Here is an 18,095-nt window from a genome sequence, read left to right as displayed (position 1 = left end):
TGACTATTGTTCCATGTTCAGAAGAGGAAACTGAGACCAAGAGAAGTTCACATGATGGCTTGTCCACGGTCATAACGATTATAAAGTGGCAGAGCAAGCATGGCAGTTCTGACTCCAGATGCCATTCTTTCCACTGTGTCACAGCTGTTGAGTATAGGATAGAGTTGCCCTTGTAATTTTTTCCAGGAGTTGGCTTAGAACAGTGTGTGTGCTCTGCTGTTTCTGAAGGCAAAGTAAGTGCAGTAATTGCTTCCATTCTGCTTTGTCTTGATTCATTCTAGATTTTTCATTACCATAATCATATTAGGAAGAAAGTAAAACACTGAGATGCAAGAAGGGAGAAATCATATAGTGAGTCACAAGATAGGACATTTCCCCGCTTTTGGACAGCACAAGTTGTTAAAAATGAAAAATATGATTGTCTATCAATTTAGTTCAAGTTTGGGAATCTGGTGCTGCCAATACATCTTTCTCCCTGGGCATAATTTATACTCAAGGCAGATTCCTTTATTTATGTCCCCTGTTAATCAGAACTTGTCATTTTCTGGCTGTTAATTACCCCCCCTGCTTTAATGCTGATTCAGAGCATTTTCAGACCTTATCTTGTGCCTTCAACAAGAAGTTAGCACTGTTCCCCAGTGAAGAATAAAAACTTAGGAACAAGATTTTGAGACAAATTGATTATCTTAGTGTCAAGGATATGTTCCAGGACCCCCAGTGGATTCTTGAAAACATGGATAGTACTGAACCTGCATATATTGTTTTTCCTATGTGCCCCAAAGCATGGCCATACATGTCAGAGTTAATCTATCTTTCCATATTTCATGCTCTAGTGTCTCCTTTGTTTGTATCATGACTATTGTGTTTTGGGGTCATTATTAAGTAAACTAGGGGCCACTTGGAACCAATAACAAAATCCCGAGACAGTTAATCTGATAACTGAGATGGCTGCTAAATGACTGTCAGGTGCGTGGTGCATACAGCACATGGATGTGTGGGACACAAGGATGATTTTGTGGGACAGCATGAGATCTTCCTATGCTACTGAGAATGGCATACAGTTTAAAACTTGTGCTGGAAAGGTAGTCAGTGATAGAGCACATGCTTAGCATGTGAAAAGCCCTAGGTGCAGCCCCCAGCACCTAAAAATTTTTTTAATTATTTTTTTTTGGAATTTTCCATTTAATATTTTTGTATCATGGCTGCCCACAAGTAACTGAAATCTTGGAAAGAGGAAATGTGGATAAGAAGGGAACTACTGTAGTTCAAATAGGAAATTTGAGAATAAAATCCCAAACAAACATATAAGTATGGGGAAAACAATATAGCTTTTAAAGCTTATGGCAATTTTTAAAAATATTTATTTATTTATTTTAAATTTTTTCGGCGGACACAACATCTTTGTTTGTATGTGGTGTTGAGGATCGAACCCGGGCCGCACGCATGCCAGGCGAGCACACTACCACTTGAGCCACATTCCCCAGCCCGCTTATGGCAATTTTTAAGAAACTATCAGGTACTTGGAACTAGAACTGAAATGTCAGTGAAGTAAAACGTTTACATTTGAGGCTATTTCTTTAGGTATTACCAAAAAAATCTGGAAGATCTGGGCCTTGAATTTATCTTTCCAGACACTAGTAATTCTCTGGTCCTTGTGGGAAAAGTACCACTCTGTTTTGTGGAAAGAGAAGCCAGTGAACTTCGAAGAGGAAGATCTACTGTGACCAAGAGTATTGTGGAGGTGAGACAGCTTCCATTGTTGAGGAGACTGCTGAGTGAAACCTCAAATTTTGTGGAGAATCTCTATATTTTTCGGTATTTTAACATGCATTTACTGAGTTTGCTAGCAGTTTGCAAGGTGCTAGAAATTCAAAGGTGCATTGGCTCAAAGTAAGGAGGAAGATTTAGATAATTATAGTACAATGAAATTTGGCTAGTAGAGATTTGTTCAAAAAGTGTTATGGAAGTACAAAATGATTACCGTGCCCAGGGAGGGGAAGTGAAGGAAATTGCCACAAAAAGTCTGTTTTGTTTTCTTTCCTCCCTCTTCCTTCCTTCTTTTCTTCCTTTTCTTTCTTTCTGTTTTTTTTTTTTAAACAATGGATTGAACCCAGAGGTGCTTAACCATTGAGCCACATCTCTAGCCCTTTGTTGTTTTTTATTTGAGACAGAGACTTGCTAAGTTACTTAGGGCCTTGCTGAATTGCTGAGGCTGACCTCAAACTTGTGATCCTCCTGCTTCAGCCTTCTGAGTCACTGGAATTATAGGTATTTGCTACCACACCTGGCAAAATACAGTTTTCTTAAGAAAGGTTTTGTAGAAAGATAGAATCTTCCAGATACAGAAGAGGAGAGAAAAGCATTCTTGACAGAGAACCAATGTCAAAGACTTAAAACAGATCTATATGGGCGGAACTATTAACAGATATAGCTCCAATTAAGATATATATGGGGGAGTGTTAGGAGTAGATGAAGGTAGGTAGGTTACCAAGATGAATCATAAAGGAATTTAGCTTTTTATATGGGTACTTGTGTTTCATCCTCTGGTCAGCCGATGAGGAATTTTAAGCAGTAGAGTTAAATACATTTGAACCAGGCACAGTGGCACACATCTTTAATGCCTGCTGCTTGTGAAGCTGAGGCACCAGGATCACGAGTTCAAGGCCAGCTTGAGCAATTTAGCAAGACTCTTTCAAAATAAAAAGGGCCAGGAATGTAGCTCAGTAATAGAGCACTTGCATAATGTGTGTGAGACCTTTCCAGTACTGCAGAGGAAAAAAAAAAATAAAAGATATATTTGAGGTGGGCATGGTGGCATATACCTGTACCTAGTGGCATGGGAGGTTTAGACAAGAGGATTGTGAATTCAAAGCCAGCCTCAGCAAAAAGCAAGGTGTTAAGCAACTGAGTGAGACCCTGTCTCTAAATAAATATAAAATAGGACTGAGGATGTAGTTCAGTGGTCAAGTGCCCCTGATTTCAATCCCCAGTACCAAAAAAAAAGATACATTTGAGATTGTATTTTTAAATATGGTTACTCTATTTATATGTTTTAGCAGAGGTTCAGAAGCCACAGCTGGAATGTGGCCCTGGAGGTGTTAGGAAGGACCATTACTTCTTACTTTATTTTATTGTTTTTACAACAAATATAATTTATTTTGTTTTGTTGCTTCCCCAGCCATCTTGTTTTCCATTATAGCTTTCCCTTTTTTCTCTACTGATTTAGAAGTTAGATGATCCATTCATATCCTTTTAGAGACTAGTCTTGAATTTTTACATGCATAGTTAGCAAATTTTAAAGGTAATTTTTTCTCTGTCCTCTTCTTAAACTGTGTATAAACATTCCCTTTATCTTCCATCATTCCCTTCTCATCTTCCATGTTTTTGTTTAATATTTTATTTCCACCTTGTTTTTAAGACTTAAATGATCATGAATTCTATAACACTGAAATTAACCAAAATATTTATCAGAGTCTTTGCTTGCTGTTGCCTCCTATATCCTACTTATTCCTTCTGAGTGGTTTTCTTTTTACCAAAATAAATCTTTTAAAAGTTATTTTGTTAAGAATCCATGAATTATAAGCTGTCTTTGAAAATTCTTTATTTTGCTTTCATACTTGCGAGATTGCCTAGCTGAAAATATCACCATTTATCCTTTAATATTTTGGAAATATTCCATTACTTTTGACTTTCTTTTTTTTTTTTTTTTGCTGCTGAAATTCAGTCAGTCTAATTATCACTACTCTGTGGGTAATCTGATTTCCCCCTGGTTGCTTCTTAGATTTTCTTTTATATGGTGCTGAGGATGGAATCCAGTTCCTCATGTGTGCTAGGCGAGCGCTCTACCACTGAGCCACAACCCCAGCCCCGCTTTTGGATTTTTGTATTTATCTTTGGTGTTTTGCAGTTTCATTATGATGTATTAGTATAGATTTGAGATTCATCTGCTTCTTCAGTGTGGAAAGTGTACATCATTGTTGCTTCCAGTATTGCTGCTCCGCACCCCTTGCCCCCACTCCTGTAAGAAATCTGCTGGATCTTATCTGTGTAGTCTCCATGTTTCAGACTCTTTCACATTTCCCATTGCTTTATCTCTAGTACATTCTGGGAAATTTCCTTGTATGTCTTCCAGTGAACTAAAGTCTGTCTTCATTTGCTTTTAATTATATATTTATACACTGAGTCTTTTTACTTCAACTACTATTTTTTTTTTTATTTCCAGAAGTTTTGTTTGGTTCTTTTTTCAAATCTGCTAGTTATTTTTTCCTTATGATTTTCTGTTCCTTTTTCTCTAGCACTTTCTATTTGGAGCACAGGCAAATCAGTCCATTTGCCTAGTAATCTGAGTGACTTCACTGATCTCTAAAATAAAAAGTAGAAGATAGATTTAGTGGCTAAGTTCTGTGATAGGTTGATCTGGAGGAGATCTGAGGCAGTGAGAGCCATTGAGGGGCGATTGCACTTGGTCAAATAGGAGAGGATGAGGATTTGACTAAGTCAGCCAATGGAAAGGAGGGACATATTTGAGAGACCTAATTTGGTAGGTAGAATCAATAAGACCTGGTGATGAAGGAGAAAACATATTACCAGGGATTCCAAGGGTTCTAACCTGGGGACAGAAGGATGGAGGTGTTATTAACAGACACAGGAATAGAGAAGGGAAGCACATCTGGCTAGGAGTTGGATTATGATCTTGGTGTGGACACACTGAATGTGACCTCAGGGGACACCCAGCGGGTGGGCTGACCTACAGAGCTAGCACTTGGAAGAGAAATCTGGGCTGTAGTCAAGAGCTTGTACATTTTGGCAATATCAGAGACTGGAGAAGGGTCTAGAGAAAGGAAGTGATTGTCCAGGGAGAACTGGAAGAGCAAAAAATGGAGAGAGCAAAAGGAACACCAGCATCACAGTGTGTATGTTTGGCAAGGGTCTGGAAAGTGATTGCTGAAAAGAGATGGATGAAAATGATTAAGGAAGGAAGAAATCCAGAAAAAGTAACATTGCCAAAATGAAGAGAAGTTGTAAGCAACTTCTATAAAACAAAGCCTGAGAAGTTGGGTTTAGCTGACTTGAGGACAGTGGTCATCTTGTAGAATCCCCTCTTGAGAATGAAGTGGGGCAGAAGACAGAATGGGGGACAGGAGTGAACAAAAGGAAAGAAATGAGGCAGGTAGACTATTCTTCCATCAGCTTTGGCTAGACAGACAAAGAGAGATGTGGGACAACTAACCATTAGGGAAGGTCAAGAAGTGGAGGGCAGGACAGAGGGCTGAGGAAGGAGTTTTGTTTAAGATGGGAGAGACACAAGTGTGATTTAGGCTACAGGTGAGAGGACGTACAAGAGCAAGAGGCAATTTGTGGACTATCTGGATCCTACCCTTCCCACAGTTGCCTTTTGATCTGGCAAACTTTGCTTTGCTCTCAGCAGACCTCTTTTCTCCACAGAGCTCATTTCCAAATTGTCTTAAATCCAAAAGATAGGATCTGTTAGAATCTTGTATTGTACTTCAACCCCTAAAAATGTAACTGGAAAATTATAATAAAAACTTTTCCTAGAGCGACTTCAAAGACTACTTTTACAGAGTTTACTTCAAATTGAAACAAAGCTTACAGTTTCAGATAATCAAGATTTTCTGAAATCTGATCAGACTGATCAAGCGAGATTTTGTTGATTCTGGAAGAAGCTGGAACAGTTTGGTGTTTTGAGGTGGTAACTCTTTGAATCCTAGCAGTTGAAAGAACATTTAATACGTTCTATAACACTCTGTATTCCAGTCTGCTGAATGAGCTTTTAAACATTATTTAAATTATACAGTATTACTTGAACCATTGAAATGGGAAATAAGCTGAGAATTAGACCCTTCTTCCCCTCATCAGACTTACAAATTGATGTTTTATAGACTCAGATATACATACACAAAAGAGAACAGTAAAGAAATTAGGTTTGATTTCCATCCATACCAAGCTTTGTTAGTAAATGGGTGTTTCATCTTTCTATTTAGATTTGTTTGGGAAAATATGTGGTTCATATATAGTATTTATCATGTGGCTCTTGGTAACAGTGCTCATTTATAAATTTGGTCAACTAGAATATATAGGAAAGAGAGAAGAAAGTGTTCTGAGTTTGATTTAAAAAGAAAATCACCCTGTTGTAATCTTAGGAAGATGATTTTTACATTGCCATTTCCATGAGTAAAGAAATCTAGTTTTCTTATAAAGAAATCATTAAATGTGCTGAATCTCCCAACAATTTTCTTTCCTTGAGAGGTTAAACAAATTGGTACCATTAAATAATGCTGGGTTTGAATTTCTTTAAAGTTCTTTTGTAGTATGTATGGATACTTAATTGTTGAAAAGGTCACCCCAAGGGCAGAGATATCCAGGAGAGGAGAAACTTCTTTAGAAAAAGAGCTTGTTGACATGAAGGGAATTGTTCCCAAAAAAGACTGCGGGAAGTAAATTTATTTCTGCTTGTAATATCTAAATAAGTGACAGTGCACAGTGTGTTGATGATTTTTGTATATTTATTCTCATCTTGTGTGTAACATTACACTTGTTGTGGCCAAGATTACACATACAAATAGACAGTCTTACAACAAAATAAATCTGTACCTAAGTGCTGTATTGCTGGAACTCTCTTCTTCAGAAGGCATGTCTTAAAGGAGAAAATTGGGATAACCTGTAAATACTGAAGGGCTGGTACAATATAACAGTGGACTAATGCCTGGTTTCCTTTTTTGATTTGTAGGAATTTGTTCAAGAACAAGTGGAGGTAAGCTTTTCTCTCGAGGTTTCACACAGAGTGCCACACATAAAAGGCTTCATTGTCTCATTTCCTTCTCATATAATAATATAGCTGCGGGCTGGGGATGTGGCTCAAGGGTAGCGCGCTCGCCTGGCATGCGTGCGGCCCGGGTTTGGCCCGGGTTCGATCTTTAGCACCACATACAAAGAAAGATGTTGTGTCTGCCGAAAACTAATAAATATTTAAAATTCTCTCTCTCTCTCTCTCTCTCTCTCTCTTAAAAAAAAAAAAAAACAAAAAAACATAGCTGCTCCAGGCCACAGGAAGCATCCAGGGGACTTTGCCACTGACCGTCCAGAAGGTGTTGGCCTCCCAAGCCTGCCATGGTAAGAGCCTCAACAGCCAGTTGTGGAGTCATCCAGGTGCTGAGCACTAGCCTCAGTGCAGTGACTGAGAAAGAAGTAGATGAATGTTTCTGCTTCTCCCCAGAGAGTATGATTTAGATTTTAAAAAGAAAGAAAAACTGAGTGCACAAAAGCAAAGCCTAAAAAATTTTACAAAGTATGATGCCAACACTGACTTTCGTGAGCAGAGGAGTGACTTCTTTTAAATGAATGCATTACAATTATGCATAACAGTGGGATTTGTTGTTACATATTTGCACATGTGCTGGAGGAGTGACTGTTAGAGGAAGCACAAATGGAGCTGAGTTTTGAATGAGCAGAGGGTGATGGATTCTGTTCATCTCCTGGAAGGGGGAGTTTACCACAGGGAGAGGAAGCAGGCTGTGCAAAGAACACCAAGAAATTGGGTTGGTAAGAGAGAGCAGAAGCCTAGGACACAGCAACCCCTTTAGACTTGATACAGAAGGCATTAGAGGCACATTAGAGGGTTCTTCAGTCAAAGATAATGAAATGTGGAATGGTATTGGAGATACTTACTTTAGGGATCATGACAACTACAGAATCTCCTGTGACTATCATTTGACCGCAGTGAAGTCTCCAATCCACTGACCCTTTTATCCCTGTCCATCAGTCTTCTCTCTTCACCTCCTGTGATCCATCATTAATCTACCTCCTATAAATATCCTCCAGTCTTTTGCTCCTTTATCTTATCCTTATTCCTCATAGCTACTCGATAATCAAATATCATTATTGCTATCTTCAAAACGTAACCTAAATCTGTCTCATTTGATCTGACTTCACTGTCCACCCTTCACTCCCTCGTTATTGCCCCTATTTGGGGTGGTGTGTACAGGGGACTGAACCCAGAGGCACTCTGCCACTGAGCTACTTCCCCAGCCGTTTTTGAGACAGGATTTTGCTAAGTTGCCCAGGCTGGCCTTGAACTTGTCGTCCTCCCTTGTCTCTAGGATCACAGGCATATACCACTTTTCAATGCTCTTGGTTCTCCACATCCAACTCTGGCTCTGCTTCAAGCTATTAATGCCCAGAGGAATCTTTTCAAAAGCATCCCTCTAAGTATGCCATTCTTCTAATTAAAATATGATAATGACTACCCATTGCTCTTAGTATAAAAAGTTTATTCTTTACTAAGGGTTTTCATAATCTGACCCCTGTCTACCTATTTAGTATCATCTTACATCACTGGGCTCCCCTTGATCTTTACATTTCAGGCTGTTCCTTAGATTTTGTTCTTCCTGTGTGCTAAACCTCTGTCAGTCTCAGGGCCTTTGCACTTGCCTTTCCTCTGCCTGGAACCTCTTCTGCCCCTTCTTCAATCAGTTGTCTTTCTTAGTCCAAGGTCTCAGTTTAAATATCATTTTGACAAGGCAGCCTTCCCTGACTTCCTAAACTAGATTTGGTCTTCCTGTTATATACTTATATTCTATATTTTATAGTACTTAAATTATTGTGTAATTATTAATTTAATATTCATCTCATGTATTGGCCATAAACGGCCCCAAAAGACTCCTAATGCATGGTATATACTTAATAAATTTTGGGGTAAGGGCGGGGCACCAGAGATTGAACTCAGGGGCATTGGACTACTGAACCACATCCCCAGCCCTATTTTGTATTTTATTTAGAGACAGGGTCTCATTGAGTTGCTTAGTGCCTCACCGTTGCTGAGGCTGGCTTTGAACTCACAATCCTCCTATTTTAGCCTCCCAAGCCACTGGGATTACAGGCATGTACCATTGCACCCAGCTTAATAAATATTTTTGACATTGAATTAATATAGGAACAAATGGTGGGTTCTAATAATATGAGGGTTTATATTAGGAAGATTATTACAGAAATTAGAAAAAAGGAACAAATAAAACTGGGCATTGAAAGAAAACAGTCGGAGATGGCTGTTGGATAACCCTTGCACACAAGGTAACTTCAACTCCACAAACTCATAAGTAGGAAAAAATACTTCTTTTAGAAAAACCCTGAAAACAAAATCCTAACAAGGTAAGAAATGCCTCCTATAGGAATTAGACAAACAATCCATAAGGAAAAGCTGACGGACAGGTCAGTCAGTCCTGAAGCTGTAAAGTTTCATCCCTGGCAGTTAGTGCCAATTCCAAGCAGTATGAAAGCCACATTAAAGAAGTCTAGGAAATGTTACTTTTTACAGATATTTGGCTCTGACCCAGGGTCAACATTGGTTTCCATGTACACTGTAACCTTCTGGTTTCTTTTTTGTTTAGGGGCCATCAAATTTAATGACAGCCTGAGCCTAGAAGAGAGCTATCGGCTTATTGAAGCTCTGTCATGGTGCCAGCTGCCATTCCAGTGTGCTCACGGGAGACCTTCAATGCTGCCACTAGCTGACCTAGACCACTTGGAGCAGGAGAAACAGGTATACTAATGATTAGGAGGAGCAGGAAGGAGAGTTTGTCTTTATTTTCCAGGTCCTGCTATCCAAGTGCAATCAGTTTTAATCCTTTCCAAAATGTGAGAGCTTGGAAAAACAAGCATTGGAGGTTTCATTTAAAGCCTTGCTCATTTCATCTTCCAGCTCAAATTCAAAATGGAACTTAGACTAAACTGTTAGATTATCTACATGATGGCTTTGTATTTTTAAGCTTAACTTCTATATAGATTTGTGTATCTTGAAATATGTTACCTAATGGCTCTAGGTTTGATAAGATGCAGAGATTCTTCTTGAGGTAGAGAAGGTTGGTAGAAATACAGAAAGTTCACTATTGGTAGAATATAGCCGCAATATCCAGTTTCTTGATAGTATGTGCTAGAAATGGTGACCTGTGACTGTGGCTAGCCACTTCCAATGATGTCTTTTTTTTTAAATATTTTTTTTAGATGTATAGACCTTTATTTTATTCATTTACTTATATGTGGTGCTGGGAATCAAACCCAGTGCCTCACACATGCTAGGCAAGCGTTCTACCACTGAGCCACAGCCTCAGCCCCAGCCCCTCCAATGATGTCTTGAGTTGTGGCTGAGGATCATTATCAGGCTGGGAATGAGGCTTTAGGAGATCTCTACATTGCTGTGACCCTGGCTACCTAGCAGCCATGGAAAATGGTGTGGATAATGCAATCAAGGCACAGAGTGGCATAAATTAAGAACATTTTCTATCTTCTTCCCCAGCACTGGGGATTGAATTCAGGGGAACTGAGCTATATTCCCAGCCCTGTTTTTTAAATTATTGTTTTATTTTGGACAGAGTCTCAATAAGTTGCCAAAGCTGTCCTGAAACTTAGGATCCTCCTGCCTCAGCCCCTGGGATTACAGTTGTGCATCAGGGCACTTAGCTCTATTCTTGTTATAATCTTTTTTTAAATTATTTTTTTATTTTTTTAGTTGTTGATGGACACAATACCTTGCTTTGTTTATTTATTTTTATGTGGTGCTGAGGATCAAACCAAGTGCCTTACATGTGCAAGGCAAGTGCTCTACTGCTGAGCCACAACCCCAGCCCCACTTATTTATTTATTTATTTTGGTGCTGAGGATAGAACCCAGGACCTTGTGCATGCAAGGCAAGCATTCTACCAACTGAGCTCTATATCCCAGCCTCTTATTATAATCTTAAATGAAAAATAGAACACGAGCAAATAGTTATGTCCATGTTGCTGCTTTTCAAAATCTTTTGTTTATTTTTCCTGCTAAAGGTTATAAAGGCTCTTCTTTTTTTCCTGACTCAGCCAGTTGATTTTACTCTTTGTTTCATATAATAAAGAAAAATGAAAAAAATTTTTGTCCCCATTGGTGAAGAGATAAGAATCTAGATTTAAAGTTTGCAGTCCCAATATCCTATGGAACTCTATAATCTTTGTCCGGAAACTAGAATTCTAAACAGATTTGAAGAACTGTAATTTTCAAATACTTTCATGCTACCAGACTTTTCATATTGCTAATTGGAATTATTCTTTGTTCCACAGGTTAAACCCAATCTTGCTAATCTTCGGAAAAGGGCTGAGGCGTGGCGTCTCTTTGGAAAAGCAAAAGGCTGTGATGCAAGGCAAAGCCTGCAGTCTGTGTCTTCTTGTGAGCCCCCTTGAGAATGAACCTTTGGATCCATGAGGAACCCAAGGGCTTAAAGGATGCTAACTGCCTCTGAGCAGAGAGCATGAGCCATAGTTAGCAGTGCAGCCGTGGCTGAGTCCCCCTGGTGCCTGGAGAGGGCCCTCACATCAGTCCTGTGGTGCAGGTGGGCCCTCTGGCTGAAGAGTCAGATGGAATCAAGCCTAAAAACAGTTCATTGATTTGCATCCAGGCACAGTACTGTTTGTAACTTACTTAAGTGATGAAATTTAATGATTAATTATTTGACTGGTGAGTTAGCTTGTGTTTGAGAGGTATGGTTTTTCTTTTTGTGTAATTTATTTTCAGTCTCCAAATATACATTTATGAAATTGAGCTGATGCTAAACCCCTTCAGCTAGTCCTACTCGGCCTTCCTCCACTGCCCCCTGGTTTCTCCGTTAGTCCCTCCTTTCCTTCAGTCTTCACTTCCCTTCGCTGCTTTTTAATATTCTAAATCAGAGATTTACAGTTTCTCTACTCTCAGTAAATCCCTTCCTGAAGTCATCCATCAGAACTATAGTCAAGGGCTGGGGATGTAGCTCAGGGGAAGGTGCTTGCTTAGCATGTGTAAGGCCCTGGTTTCAATCCCTAGTATGGCAAAACAGGCAAAAAAAAAAAAAAAGGAGCTTTTAATAAAATTATTTTATGGATTAAAAAACTATTAATAAAGAGAAACATGGACAAAGAATAGAGAAAAATTTGAAGTTCTGTTCCTGGTTTTTTGTTAGTTTTTTTTATTGCATTTTGAGAACTCAGAGAATGTTCATATTCTAAACCAGTAACATGGTAAAAATGCTATGAGCTTGTTTTTTAAAATATAATTTTTCTGTGCTTCATAAAGTGTTTCTTTATGTGAAAGCAATTGTTATATCAAATGCAGTATGTATTCTTTCAATCTTACATGACATAGTCCACACTTTTTTTCCTCAGGAGACAAGGGTTCTTTTGATCCCTTTTAAATTGTGTCTTGGTTTTATTATTATGCCTATCCAATGGCCTTATGATTTCACTTGGGACTAAAACTAATCTTTCTACAAATGCTTGTTATTCCACTCTTAAATTTGTATTTCCTCCACCCTTTCAGGTGACTTGATTTGTGGTTAATAGGACTCAACTAGTAAAAAAAGCAAAAAACTAGCTGGATAGAGTTTATTGCATCTGGGACACTGTACAATTAGTAAGATGTTGCAACAAGGATTTTCCCTTCAGTATTTCCTGAGCATCCTGCTCAAATTGACCTATATCAATGAAATAATTTTTCTCATTTTTTAATGTAGTAAACAAATGTGTGTTCATGGAAGAAAGTTTATTTTGCCAACAACACTAGGGTGAATCCTGGTAATGAAAGTATTGCCTTCATTGGCTTGGGCCTCAAGCAGGTGCAAGGAAGCTTTTATTCATTTTCAAGGGGATCCTTATAGAGTTATATAATTGGAAACCCTGAAGAATGGGCACTACTGTCTACAAATGGCCTTCATTGTACTGTAAAAGAGGGGGTTTCATAAAATTAGAACTATGACCTTAGAAAGGAGGGTATTTCGGAGGACTTGCAAGGCTGTAGGTCCAGAGGGGAGACATGGCCTTGAGCTTCAACCTCACTTACCAGAACGGTGTGAAGACCACCTGTCCCAAGAATTTGAAAAATCTTTTTAGGTCAAAGCAATTTGTGAGATTGAAAAACTGTTACCTCTTATTATTTTGTTGGGGGGGTGGGTACCGGGGATTAAACTCAGAGGCACTCACCCACTGAGCCACATTCCCTATTTTGTATTTTATTTAGAGACAGGGTCTCACTGAGTTGTTTAGCGCCTCACTTTTGCTGAGGCTGGCTTTGAACCTGGAATCCTCCTGTCTCGGCCCGCCAAGCCACTGGGATTACAGATGTGCCCCACTGTGCCCAGCAATTACCTCTAATTAAGATTATGAGGGAGGCATTCAGAAGGTTTTGCTGTATGTTTCTTAATAGTAGCAGAGGATTAGAAAAAGTTCTCTATAAACTATGTAACTAGTCTTCCTGGCTAGCCTGACTCGAGCAATATAAGAGATACCCTATTTTAATTTATAAACTCAGTAGCATGCATCAGCATAAAAACAGCCTATTAACTAAAAATATCTAATTATTTATTTTATATTAGGATTAGAACCCAGGGCCTCACACCTGTAGGCAAACACTCTACTACCAATTCACATCCTCAGCCCTTTTTATTTGTTAAAACAGGGTCTCAGTAAGTTACTCCGGCTGACCTTAAACTTGGGATCATCCTGCCTGGGATTTTAGGGCACCACCATTCCAATAAATTATTTTTATTGCCTGTTGGGTTTTATTTTTTTCTATTTTGTTTTAATTCAAATGCCAAAGGAACAGAGATGCATTAAATTTTCTAACACATGATAGTAACTATGGTACTTAAGGTTTATAAAATAACTTTTCATATACTTAATCTCATTTGAATTTATTGATAACCTTTGAGATAAGGTAGTATTATTCTTTCCATTTTACAGAGGGGGATTTGTCTAAGATCACACAGCTAGTAAATGAGAAAGCCAAAAAGAGGCATCCCAGTTTTCTGACCTTAGTAACAATAAGAACAATAGTTAGCATTTACTGGGACTTGCATACTTAGTGCTTTGTATATACTACTTTTTTCTTTTCTTTTTTTGTGTATGTAGTGCTGGGAGTTGAACCCAGGGCCCCAGGCACACTGTGTGTGCTACTAATGAGCTACACCTCCAGCCTTGCATACACTATTTCTAATGCTTACCACAGTCCTCTTGAAGACTATTCTCCCATCTTTATAGCAAAATTCGGAGGCTCAAAGACATTGACCAGTTTGCTAAGGACTTAGCTAAGTAAAAAAGCCAAAGTGCAGACCCAGGCCTGTGTGACTTCAAATTACAAACTCCCACCCATTATTACCCCATGGTGTCCCCATGCAATGCATTTTTAATTTATTAAAAATAAATTAAATTAGGGGCTGGGGTTATGGCTCAGCATTAGAGCACTCGCCTCGCACCTGCAAGGCCCTGGGTTCAATCCTCAGCACCACAAGTAAATAAATAAAATAATTTGTTAAAAAAAAAGAATTCATTAGGTCTGGGGTTGTAGCTCATTGGTAGAGCACTTGCCTAGCACATGTGAGGCACTGGATTCAATCCTTAACACCACATAAAAATAGGTAAATAAAATAAAGGTATCGTGCCCATCTACAACTAAAAATTTAAAAAAAAAGAATTCATTAATTTGTTGACTTAGTGGTTTGACTTTAGATTATATTCTGGTTGGTAGAGGCATTAGTAACTTCAGAGTAAAACTTGAGAGAAGAGGTGTGAAATGTGGCCATTATTGAAAGTTCCTTTTTCGGTAATGTTCATCAAAATTTATTGAGAAATAAAGGTGCATGTGGCTGTCTCTGCCTTCAAGAATCTTAGCTTTAGTCAGAGAGATAGAAGGAAACTCAGGATGAAATATGGTGACTTCCTCCAGATTTAGGTATCACAGCTAGCTCTTTGTTATTGGGACAGAAGACTGTAGCTGGCTACAGGAGCTAGTATCAGAACCCTTTAAAGGAGGCTAGAATGTGGAGAATGGGAGGGATCAGGCAAGGATAGAACTGAGCTCAGGTCTGGAGCTCAAGGAGCAGCAAGAGTGGAGAGGCTCTAGCAAGTGGACATCACTTGATAAAACCAAGGCAAACAAAAAGGGAGCCCAAGTTCAAGTTCTAGAGATATATGCCAGTTGAGGAAGCCAAACCAAGAAGAGCAGATGTGGTTGGGCATCCCCTAGAGAGTCCAGAACAGTGCAACAAAACTTCCAGTGCTGGCCTGCTCAACTCACTGAATAGAGGAAGAGCAGTTTCTGGCACAAAGAACCATATTCTCACTGCCTGCTTTCCACCTGAAGTGCCACCCATCTCATCAAACACTTAACCAATGCAGGCTCACAGAGAGAACTCATGGGCATGTGTTTGCCACCATATTTCATGCCTATTTTCACCCTATTTTTTTTTTAAAGAGAGAGAGAGAAAGAGAGAGAGAAAATTTTTTTTAATATTTATTTTTTAGTTCTCGGCGGGCACAACATCTTTGTTGGTATGTGGTGCTTGAGGATCGAACCTGGGCCGCACGCATGCCAGGCGAGCGCGCTACCGCTTGAGCCACATCCCCAGCCCTTTTTTGGCAGACTTGCTCATCAATAGTGAGATAGCAAAGAGGTGGAGCTAGAGAGGAAAAGAAGGAAGTCTGAGAAAATCAAATGCACATAATCTGCACCTTACCCTTCTTTCCTTCTACCCCTCTTTTTATTCATTGGTTCATCATTTAGCAAAGAAGTAGTAAGTCACTCCAAAGTGTATTGCTTCAGAAGTCATAGGGCATTTAAAGAAGAGGTTACAAGGAGCTGCAATTGTAGCTCAGTGGTAAGAGTGCTTGCCTAGCATTTGTGAGGCACTGGGTTCGATTCTCAGCACCACATACAAATAAATGAACAAAATAAAGGTCCATCAATGTCTAAAAAATATTAAATGGAGAAAAAAAAGAGGTTATGATTTAGGGTTTTTCTAACCTATTTTTTCTTTTGTTTTTAAAGAGAGAGATAATTTTTAAAATTTATTTTTTAGTTTTCGGCGGACACAACATCTTTGTATGTGGTGCTGAGGATTGAACCCGGGCTGCACGCATGCCAGGCAAGCACGCTACCACCGCCTGAGCCACATCCCCAGCCCTTTTCTAACCTTCTTGATCCCATGCCCATTTGTTACAGTGTACTCAGTCTCATCCAGAGACCTCTCCTGAAGTTCAGGTGACCTAATCATCGATGTGGGATCTAAGTGTCTTACCTGTGAACAAACTGAGCCAGTGAGCTAGTGTGACTTGAACAGCAATCTGAAGAAAGGAGACTTGGCTACCTTGCCTGACCTTGGCCTTGCAACATGCTGTTTACTATAAAGACAAGAAATGGCCAGTGATGCCCCTCTCTCCTGCCCCCCAAAAGCAATTTGGAGTTAGCTCTGATGTTCAGAAGATTGTTGTTAATCAACATTGCAGTAGCTTTCTTTTAATTGTAGAATGATATATATAAATTAGGAATTGTAGGAATCAAGTTTTTGTGTTTTCACTACTGAGTAGCTTCTTTCTTTTGCAGGTCTTAATTCTAAATGTAACATGCCTGGGGTGGTGGGGAGGGGGACGTGTCACCAACTAAAGGATCCTTCTCTTTAGCACAGTATTTAATAGCAACATCATATGGTTGCCATTTGAAGTGCAGCGAGGTTCAAAGGCTACCTTCCATTGTGTGAGCGATGTGCAAAGACTGAACACTCAGACTCTTTACTAAATGCTTAGCCATTGCACAATATCCTGGAGCAGCAATTTGGCAAATGAAAGAATAAGGGCTGGGGATATAGCTCAATGATAGAGTACTTGCCTACCATGTGGAAGGCCCTGTGTTCAAATCCTCAGTACCACACACACAAAAAAAAGAGAGAAATAGGTCAGATAAAAAACACTTCCAAATATCATATTCTTTTTTTTTTGGTCAGGGAGGTGTAGATCTATAGAGGGAGCTTTTGCAAAGACCAGGTAGACAGTATGTGACCTTTACAATAATGGTCTTATACTGTATGTGCTAAGCAGTTCCGATGTACTTTCTGAGTTCCACATTTATAGTGTTGCAGAGCCACTTAACAGTGATGACCCATGTGACCAGTGGCTTTCATTAACCCAAAGACTGTCACAATGGATTGCTCTGAGAAATGGTTTTGAAGCACATTTCTGAAATGTACAATCCTATGGGTCCCGGCAATCTTTCTTTGAGGTATCATTTTACACTTAAGTTTTTCTTGGTAGAGTATTTTTCAAAGACTTCTCTTCTGAGGCTAAATTAGGAATTTCTATTCCTTATTCGAGTTCCAAGAACTGTGCCTTTCCTGCCCTCCGCCCAACTTGGAAGATAGAAACCGTGGGAAAGAGCGTCTTTACAAACTGCATTTAGTTATCTAACTTGGTTTATTTAGCATATTCAGGAAGACTTTTGCATTCATGGAACCCTATTTGTGTTCATTCTCTTCAAGGGTTTTTTTCCCTGGGTTCTGCAGGGTTGGGAAGAGGGCCAGGCCCAAGCTCTAGGTAGAGTTAATGTGGAAGGTTCAGATCAATTTTTCTCTTTCCAACATTTTCACCTCCTCAAATAGAAAAAGGGAGAAAGGGAAATAAGGAAACAAAGCGTTGTGGAAATTTATGTAATTGAGAGCATAAAGATCTGGAAGAATATGCATTCCAGCAGTTCTGTTCTAGGCACTGAAGAGTTGGCCCAATGAGATGGCTTCTAACCTTCATCCATCTCAGTCATGCCTGGGAAGGATGTTAGGGCTAATTTTAGACACTGAGACTAAGATGCACAAAGAACAAGTATCATAAAGCATTTTTGGAGCCAGGAACAGATTTAAATTCCTTGACTCATTGCTGCTCTTCCTCCAAACCACACAATTGTACCCAAGTGAATTGCCGTTAGAATTGGTGCCTTCAGAGGAGACAATTGCTCATAATTGGTAGCCATAAGCCACTTCACTGAGAAAGCGTGGGGTCTTAGATGCTTGAAAGAATAATTGACAGAGGCTTGAGTGAGTCAAGCACTTCTGAGTCACACAGCTTTGTTCTTGTTTTTCCCTGTCAGGAAGATGAAACCCAAGGCAGAGCCTGTCTACCAGACCAGAAGCCTTTCCCTCATAACCTACTTTCAACCAGTGTTGACCCAAGTGTGGTTATCAAACCACCTTTCCAGATTTCTTAGGGGCGAATTCCTAGGCTCCCTCCCTCCACCCAATCACTGCCACAAGAGGTAGTCCTATTTCA

The 18,095-nt window shown here is 39.4% G+C and overlaps 2 protein-coding genes across 8 annotated transcripts in view; one reads left to right on the top strand and one right to left on the bottom strand.

The window, feature by feature from the left end:
• Positions 1 to 13,558, top strand: part of Mlh3 (mutL homolog 3) — a 33,101-nt gene extending 19,543 nt beyond the window's left edge. For 2 of the 6 annotated variants that reach the window (XM_078050560.1, XM_021723787.3), the window contains 5 exons: positions 1,582 to 1,741; positions 6,749 to 6,772; positions 7,053 to 7,131; positions 9,405 to 9,556; positions 11,103 to 13,558. In XM_078050560.1, the coding sequence (XP_077906686.1) occupies positions 1,582 to 1,741; positions 6,749 to 6,772; positions 7,053 to 7,131; positions 9,405 to 9,556; positions 11,103 to 11,222 (535 nt within the window). In that variant the 3' untranslated portion in view covers positions 11,223 to 13,558. Of the gene's footprint in view, positions 1 to 1,581; positions 1,742 to 6,748; positions 7,018 to 7,052; positions 7,132 to 9,404; positions 9,557 to 11,102 lie in introns of those variants that run through there. The other 4 variants (XM_078050563.1, XM_078050561.1, XR_005729938.2 and 1 more) reach the window with 4 other exon arrangements.
• Positions 1 to 18,095, bottom strand: part of Eif2b2 (eukaryotic translation initiation factor 2B subunit beta) — a 47,887-nt gene that overhangs the window by 22,232 nt on the left and 7,560 nt on the right. Inside the window, exon 8 of one of the 2 annotated variants that reach the window (XM_040274798.2) lies at positions 6,507 to 15,463. The exons of the other annotated variant lie outside the window; for it this stretch is intronic. Coding sequence (XP_040130732.1) covers positions 15,291 to 15,463 — 173 coding nt within the window. The 3' untranslated portion in view covers positions 6,507 to 15,290. Of the gene's footprint in view, positions 1 to 6,506; positions 15,464 to 18,095 lie in introns of those variants that run through there. 2 annotated transcript variants of the gene reach the window in all.

This window comes from Ictidomys tridecemlineatus, chromosome 5, assembly GCF_052094955.1.
Source record: "Ictidomys tridecemlineatus isolate mIctTri1 chromosome 5, mIctTri1.hap1, whole genome shotgun sequence".
In the NCBI taxonomy this organism is placed as follows: Eukaryota; Metazoa; Chordata; class Mammalia; order Rodentia; family Sciuridae; genus Ictidomys; species Ictidomys tridecemlineatus.
Note: the sequence above shows the minus strand (reverse complement) of the source record. Positions and strands in the feature narration are given on the sequence as shown.